Source organism: Pygoscelis adeliae, unplaced genomic scaffold, assembly GCF_000699105.1.
Source record: "Pygoscelis adeliae isolate BGI_AS28 unplaced genomic scaffold, ASM69910v1 Scaffold673, whole genome shotgun sequence".
Taxonomy (NCBI): domain Eukaryota; kingdom Metazoa; phylum Chordata; class Aves; order Sphenisciformes; family Spheniscidae; genus Pygoscelis; species Pygoscelis adeliae.
Window position 1 is genome coordinate 177,085 of NW_008824383.1, and position 8,685 is coordinate 185,769.

The 8,685-nt window shown below is 48.6% G+C and overlaps 1 protein-coding gene across 1 annotated transcript; it reads right to left on the reverse strand.

The window, feature by feature from the left end:
* Window positions 1–2,943: 2,943 nt before the first annotated feature.
* On the reverse strand, window positions 2,944–6,372 carry TMEM178A (transmembrane protein 178A). Its single transcript, XM_009320231.1, is given in 5 exon segments — window positions 2,944–3,128; window positions 3,131–3,181; window positions 4,451–4,588; window positions 5,415–5,579; window positions 6,336–6,372. Coding segments are annotated over 5 exon segments (576 nt in total).
* Between the last annotated feature and the right edge of the window lie 2,313 nt (window positions 6,373–8,685).

Here is an 8,685-nt window from a genome sequence, read left to right on the forward strand (position 1 = left end):
GGCCTCCGGTGGCCTCCAGCCTCCCCGTTGGAGCAGGCCTATTGCCAATGCTAGATCACGTTGTCTAGCCAAGTCTTAAACCTCCAAGGATGGAGATCTCTGCCTCTCTGGTTACGTGTCCCAGGGGACACCACCCTCCTGGGGGAGAAGCTTTCCTTATGTGTGAGCCTCCCAAGCTGCAATCTGTGGCTATTGTCCCTCACTGCATTGTCTGACGCTGCAGGAGTTTGGCTGTCTCATGTCTATAACTGCCTTTCAAGCAGTCACGGGCTCCTGGTAGATGCCCCCTCTGCCTCCTTTTCACCAGACCACTCAAGCCCAGCTCCCTCCCCTCACAGGTACTGTGCTTTAGGCCCCTAACCATTTTTGCAGCCTCTGTTGGCCCCTCTCCTGTTTTCCTACATCCCTCCTGAACTGGGGGACCTAACACTGGACACAAATCCCGGTGAGGCCTCACCAGCCCTGAACAGAGGGTAAAAATCACTCTTCTGGCTCTGCTAGCTATGTGACTCCTAGTGTAGCCTGTTTGTCTTACCTGCAATGGGAACATGCTTCTGGCTAATGGTCAGCCTGTTATCTGCTGTAACCCCAAGCTCTTCTCAGCAGGGCAGCTGCCCAGCTTGAATCTCCCAGCCTGGCTGAATGCACAGGGCTGTGTCACCCCACACGCAGAGCTCTACTCATCTCCTCCTTGAACACCACAAGGTGCTACTTCTCAAGTTGACTGAGGCCCCTCTGGGCAGAAGTTCTGCCGTTCATTATGGTAGCCACCCCCACAGTTTAGTGTCACCCATGGCTATTTGTGCTCTTCACCTGAGGTGGAATCAAGTTAAACCTTCTTGGTGTTATAGTAGATGTATAAACCATTTGGAGAGACTATTTCTGCCTTGATCTGTGTATGACAAGGCAACCACATAAATGTATGAGCTGACTCCAACAGGACCTAACTGTTCGCTGAGAAACACTGCTCTGTGCTCAGTGGTGAAGCCAAGCACAGAAATGCAGGGAAGGCTGGCCCCAAAGCTGTGCTTAGTGCTGATGCTGGTTTCTCCTGCCATTGCTTCCTGGCATCTTGATTGCTCTAAGATCAATTAATTGATCTGTTGGGTTTTCATCTACTTTGTATGATTGTGTTTCTTAGCCTAATTTGGCCCTGACTTTTTCTGCTGTTGTTTAATTGTTGGTTAGTGCATTAAGGCAATACTTCTCTGTTCTACCACCGTTGCCTCTCACCTCCCCTGACTTCCTCTCCCATCCCTTTGCCCTTCAACCAACCTTTCTCTCAAATCTCCCTTCTTCCCAGCCCTACGCTCACAGTAGTCTGTACCTGACCCTTTCCCCCCCCACCATTCCCTTTTGTGTTCACCTTGTACCATCCACCCTTACAGCAGAATTGGCTTCTCTGATCGCTCTGCTCCATCAGCAGTGTCTGCTCCGTTCCTGACAGAGCCTGTGCCCTCTGCAAGGCAGCCTGGGGCACCTTCCAGGGGCCTGGCCAACTTTTTCCCTGTGCCCCGCAGGTGTGAAACACTGCTCTGGCAATGAATGTATGGATGCCGTGCATCAAGGGCAACACTGGCTTTTAGGTGATGGCAGAGGATTGTAGCTTTGGATGAGTCGTGACAGATACATCAACATAGCACTGAAGTCTATGAATGTCAGCTCATATGAAGTACAGAACATACAATTGGATATATATACAATTTCAGATGTTATTTTGGACAAGCATTTGCATGATGTATATACAAACGGATAACAATCCGTTACTTATATGAAGCACATAAACTGGGGGAAAGCTGGCCGGGGGGGCCGCTGCTCAGGGACTGGCTGGGCGTCGGTCGGCGGGTGGTGAGCAATTGTACTGTGCATCACTTGCTTTGTGTATTTATTATTATTATTATTATTACATTAGTATTATTATTATTGTTGTTATTTTATTTCAATTATTAAACTGTTTTTATCTCAACCCACAAGTTTTTCTCACTTCTACTCTTCCAATTCTCTCCCCCATCGCACCAGGGTTGGGGGGGAGTGAGCGAGCGCCTGTGTGGTGCTCAGTTGCTGACTGAGGTTAAACCTCGACACTGATAGATCAGTGTGGTGCTCTCATCTGTTAACTCGCATGTCCGTGCCATTAAGTGCTGGAAAATGCAAAGCCACTCCCCTTCTGACATCTCCCCATTGCTGTGAAATTGCAGTTGACACAAATGCTTTTGACAGAAGTAGGTATTTTACTACAGATACTGTAGCTTGACAAATGCCTCATAACCCAGAGACCATCCAGGAATGAACAGGAGTAATTTAATCCTTCTCACAGTGTAGCTCAGGTGCTCAGAATGGAAATCTTGGTTATTTACAAATTACACAGGAACTTCATGTACGAAGGATACACAAAGAGACATAGGCATGCACTGATTTAAAAGAAAAAGGTCTGTTTGGGCATTTTGGGAGGAGAGGGGCACCAAAGCCTTCCTTTAGGTTCAAGTGCAGAAGGTGCTGAATTAAAACATTACAGATGATGCCCTGGGGAAGGGTGTATAATTCTGACTAGGATTCATTTGGCAACAGTGACTTTTCCTTAATTTCTTTATGTACAGATCCTTGAAAAATAGAAATAGGCCTAAATTCTTACAGCAACTTTCCTCCCCCTTTTACCTTCCAGTGCAAATATCTTCCTCTGCATGGACTTGGCGTGCTGAACTGAAGCATCTGATCCTGAGCCATCTCTGTCCTCTGAGAGCTGTCTCCTTTTCAAATCTCTCTGCTGGGCAGCATGAGAGAACAGCTTGCTGAACCAGTAAAACACGACGGTCAGATTTTGAAGAATCAGGCTTTGGTGCTTGGAATCCTGAGTTTAGTTTTCCCTTCACTTCTGCTTCTTCAAGTAAATCCTGAAAAATACTGTTCAGCCATCACTGAAGGGTGTTGGTGGCAGGTGGGCAGTCATATGGAGGAGTCTCTGGTGGACTTTAGCTGCATAATGTTGCCTCTGCTAACAAACGGGAAAGCTGTGCAAAGATACCCGGCTGCTACTGTAAATCCCAGACTACAAGCACAAAATACAAGCTACCTATATCCATATTCTACATCATTGGGAAGGTTATAGATGAATGTAGGGAGGTGGTTTAGTCATATGATATGCTGGCTGCATAGGTACACAGAGATATAGTGCAAAATATTCCTGTAAATGAAATAATCATGTTGTTATTTTGAGATGTAGCATAGCGTGACTAACAAAATCAATGTTAGGCATTACTAATCAAATAGCTTGCACCCCGCTTTGTTGGTATAAGTTATCTTGGGTAGCACACAGGTGATAGTTACCAGCATTCATAAAGTTTTCATGTATTACCCAGTTACGCAAGGCTAAGCCCTAGCTCTGTGGTTGTGAATTGCATCCAGCAAACTTCTTGGTTGCTACTTTTAAGAATAAGGGAGTCTTCTCTCTGATTTTGGTTGTGCCTGCTCTTCGAACAGAGCAAGGTAGCGAAAGCCTCCATCTCTGATCAGATCTGACCCACGGGACGCAATCACATCTTGCAAGCTGGCGTTGTGATGCCAAATCCCCTCTGTGGGAGCAGAGCCTGCTGCATGCGTCAGAGCAGCCAGGGGAAATTGGTTTGCGTGTGCTGCATGTAATCTGATCTGGAGATTATTGAGCAGGTCATCTACCTCTACAGGTGGCCCTCCACATACCGCTGCAGAGGAACCATTCAGGCTAAATCGCCCCCCAGCTCTCTGCCAACACCCTTCTCCAGCCTAGGGTTTCTTTAGAGTCACTTTCCCTTAAGCGTTTTTCATTAGGCTATGTTTTTCATTAAGCAGCTAAATTAGCCATGCACAATGAGCCTTTCCTCAGGCCTGTGTTTTCCAAATGTATTAAAAAAATATAGCTGTGCTGTGCATTACAGCTGCTCAAATCAAAATATTTCCTCTGGCACAAGAGAAGGTGTTGTGCTTAGCCTTGTGAGTTTGGATGGTTCAAACTCATGCTGGCTTCATGTTTGCAGAGTTTACCTTTCTTCCCCCTCTAAACAACCTCTAATTGTATGACTGAGACTTTTTTTTTTTTAAAGGATTCCCCTTTCCTACTTCAGTGTTAAAAGAAATATTTAGTCCACCGTCTGCAAGGACTGCAAACTGCAGCGAGGGACTGTTCTGTTCTGGAGAAGAGGGCGAGCACTTCATATGTAAAGAGGAGGGAGCAGTTGTTTTAGCCCCGTGGTCCTTTCCTACTGGTGCATGAGGCCTAGAGCATTTTTCACAGTTTTTTTGTTTCTAATTATTGGTTATTCCACTTGTATGAGTAAGTGACTCACTTCATGCAAGGCACAGTAAGTGGAGATCAGAAGGAAAGGCGTGCTCCACTTACTGGCAGCGCGTGCTGCCTACCTGAGGGAAACCTGGTGAAGCCTTCATCCATAATTAGCATGCTGGAATGACACGTTACTTGTTGTCAGGAACAGCAGACCTGCAACGTGCTGGGTGAGGCTTTCTTCCCAGAAGAAGCTGACTGCTGCCACGATGCACCCGCAGAAAAGAAGAGCTGCAGCCATGCCCAGGACTCTGGCCGTGATCCTTCCCAAGTCTGTTTCCACCAAACCCAAGAAATTAAGAGTGGGTGTTACCATGGACAAGCCTTCCAGCGCAGGAGAAAGTGGAGGGACACCTAGAAATAGCCATGAGTGCAGCTGGCCCATGCCAGGCAGATCCACAGTAGGAGTAATCCCAGACCTACAAGTGAGTACCTGCAAGTAGAAAGTGATCCTGTAGCAAGGCTGCTACAAATTAGCGGTTTTGTAGTTGTGCTATAAACTTCCCACTATCATATGAACATATAATCATACAGCTGAAGCTGTATGACCTTCAGGATGTGGGTGCAGCATGGTTTTATGCAGACACACCATGATACGTTCTTTGTTCTCTTATTTCCTTCTAGAGTTTAAAGTAACTTGGATGGACAGAAATGCTCCAGTTTCTAAATGCCTGGGAGTTTCCATGCAGACAGGTTCTGCCATAATTGTTTAGCACGTGGCTTCTGTCATCAGCTTCTGACACGTCTCCTGCTGGACCTTTTCCAATGACACCAGAACGCAGGTTTTCAAGCTGGTGTCTGCAGACCCCTAGAGAGGCGAGGGGAGAGGTGATCTGCCTGTGAAAGGTGGCTAAGAGCAGGTTGCATTCAACAAGCTTAAAAACCCTTGTGTGTGGTGTTCATGCTTTCCTGGACCAACCGTAGTGACCTGCAAGTGAAAATGAGGGTGAAAATTGCTGATGGCTGGGCCCCGGTGGGATCCTGCCTCCTCAGCCCCCTCCTCTGTAAACTAGCATCTCATTGCTGTGTTTTTCATGTGAAAGGGAGAGCACGAGCCGCGGGCCCTGCCAGGGAGGGGTGGGCCATGCTGAACACTTACGGAGTAGATGCCATTCATCCTGGTGGATCATCTTTGTCAGGTTGAAGGGGACATTGCGCAAGCATACCAGCTGAGAAAAGTGGTACTTGAAGGCAGTGCATCTCAGAGTGATGCCTTCCAGAGAGGAAGACGAGGCGTTCCCATACCAGGTAACCAAAAACAGCACTGTTGTCCCCTCCCAGTGCTGGGAATTACCCCCCTTTCCCACAGCTAGTCCTTGTCACCTGCCCTCGTCCTCCCCATCCTTTACCATCAGCTCAGCTCCTGCCCACCCTTTCTTCTCTAAGTAATCCGCTCTGCCCAGCTTCTCCCAGTACCAGCACCTGTGTCCTGGATCCTCTGGAGACCACCGACGGCCAGCAGCACTCGTAAAACATTATCTATTACACGGAAACCTGACTTCTTCCTTCCCCCTTGCCCCTTCCAAAAGGATACTGCTTCTCTCTAAAAGACACAGATGAGTATTTCCACACAGTCGTGTAGAAACATGGGGAAATGCTTACTACTGGGCTGCCAAGCAAAGGCAATCGGTGTTTTTCCTCTCACGCTATACTCATGCCTCTCCTGGCAAAGACAAAACCTTCCCAGAAAAGGACTGCGCTGCCGCAGGAGAAACAATGCTCTGACTAATGCAAAATCGCAGGCAGGAACCCTGCCTGCTGGGAACTGGCTATCGCTAATTTCTCCCAAGCAGCCTGTGCTGGCCGGTGGCAGCGCTGGCTGAGCCACAAAACTTGCAGGGGAGAGGGAAGGAGGGGGGAGATGGGCTGGACCTCACGCAGGCTTTAGTTTTTGCAAGAGGGGAGGGGGGAGGAAAAAAAAGGAAAAAGTGGTGCAGGGGTCTGGCGGGGTTCCAGTTGCTGCGCGCTGCACCACTGATCGGTATCCCCAAAGGGCCATCATCTGGCAAACGTGCCCTACCTCGTCCCTTGCAGCCATCGCTGCCCTGGGGCACCATTTCCCTAAAAAAAAGGCACTTTTGCCTTCCGCGTTCTTCGCAGAGCAAATGTCACTGGCACCTTGCTCCTCGGCGTGGCACCACGGAGGTGGCTACTTTAAAAGGCAGTCGGGCTGTGCAGCTGCTTACAGATAAACTAGGCACACAGTGCAAAGGGTCTCATCCTGCGTGGGTGCCCCTCCTTGATCCAGGGTGCTGGGTGCTTGGGAGGGTGGAGCTGGACTTGCTCAGCTGAATGGGGAGCAACCAGTAAAAGGCACCCCAGAACAGGTGGGAGTCGATGTGGAATGCCACAAAGGAAGTGGTACCCAAGAGATGCTGGCTGCGGACAGGAAGGGCTGGAGGACAGACAGCTGTTCTGAGGAGAGCATTAAAGAGGAAGAGAACATGGAAGAAGCCAAGTCTTCAGACTGTTGACATCATACTGAGAAGATTTTTTTTTTCTTTTTTCTGTGAAGCATAATGTAAAAGCCTCATGTTTGAGGAGAGGGGAAAAATGTCCAGGCTGCACTGCTGCTTTTTTTACACTCTTAGTCATCCATAAAAGTTTGAGGCTTAGCTCTTCTCCCTGGACATCAGGAGTGACTGCAACAGGAGTATACCAGTATGAGACTTGTGTACATGGGCCTCTGTCGTGGTTTAACCTCAGTCGGCAACTGAGCACCACAACAGCCACTCGCTCACTCCTCCCCAGTGGGACGGGGGAGAGAATTGGAAAAGTAAAAGTGAGAAAACTCATGGGTTGAGATAAAAAACAGTTTAATAATTGAAATAAAATGAAATAATACTACTACTAATAGTAATAATAATAAGAAGAATATACAAAGCAAGTGATGCATGATGCAGTTGCTCACACCCACTAACCGATGCCCAGCCAGTCCCCAAGCAGCGGCCCCCCCGGCCAGCTTTCCCCAGTTTATGTACTGAGCATGACATCACATGATATGGAATATCCCTTTGGCCAGTTTGGGTCAGCTGTCCTGGCTGTGCCCCCTCCCAGCTTCTTGTGCACCTCCAGCCTTCTCAGTCGGTAGAGCATGGGAAGCTGAAAAGGCCTTGACTAGTGTAAGCACTGCTTAGCAACAATTAAAACATCGGTGTGTTATCAACATTGTTCTCATACTAAATCCAAAACACAGCACTGTACCAGCTACTAGGAAGGAAATTAACTCTATCCCAGCCAAAAGCAGGACAGCCTCCCAAATCTAGAGCCAACTGGACCCTCTAAATTTAAACTTCCCTTCATACGCTTTCTTTGGGGCACAGCTTATGACCACAACCAACCTGCCCTAGGACTGACACAAACCACAGCTCTTCCCCTGACCAAGGCAGCCTTCAGCATTCCAGAAAACACTTGCCTGCCTCCATGTCTGATCCCACTGGGCTCTGTGGGTGCTCTGTGGCCCCTGTAAGGACACCCTCTCTCTTGCAGCAGCTCCAGTCCCATAAGCAAAAGGGACAGGCTGGCCCCAGGCCACACCTTCCCTCTGCAGCACTGGCAGATGCAGCGCCTCGCCCTTTTGTATGGCATGGAAAGATGCTGGAGGGGTGGGAAGAGGTCTCAAACTGCAGCAAATCGCTTTGGCATCACCTGACTGGAGCCAGCTGGAGCCTGCCAATGCGTGCTGGTGAAGGAGCCAGTGCTCCCGCTTCAAGCAGTGGCCAGGATTTAGGGCTGTCGAGCACGAAGTGGCATTTTGGATCTAAGCAGCAGCAGCAGGATGGATGGGTTACAGGTGCAGCTGGAAATAACAAGGCATCCAGCCTCAGCAAGGTATTTTCTGTGGCTGTGGGGTGCCACTGACTACAGCTGGGGCTCGTGATCCCTGGACGCACAGCAGTCAAATGTCACAGTGAATCCCCCACCATCACCAGAAGAACTTTTAAAGCAAGAGCATTGGCTGAACTGTCAAAAAAATGTTTTAACACCCAAATGCAGTTTTATTGAATTTGACCTTTCTGACTGGTGCTGAAAAGGAGCCCAGCCTGTCTCACTGCAGCATACGGCTCGACTGTCCTACCATAGCCATGTCTGAGGAATAGGAGGAAAAAAAGAAAGCTGAAGAAGTTGCCCCAAAGCTTGGGGAAGCAAATGATGCCCGATACCCATTTGATTTGACCTGTTTCTGAAGGTGGCAGAGGACACATCTCAGCTCCATCTGTCTCTCTTACCAAGGAGAAGGGACACAGACACTCCCGGAGAAACCTGTGGGTGTTTTTACAAGAACAGAGGAAGCACAGGCAGCTGCCGTGGATAGAAGGCAGGATTTAAGGGGAAAAATAACCCTGCTTGCTTCATTCATAACCATTTCT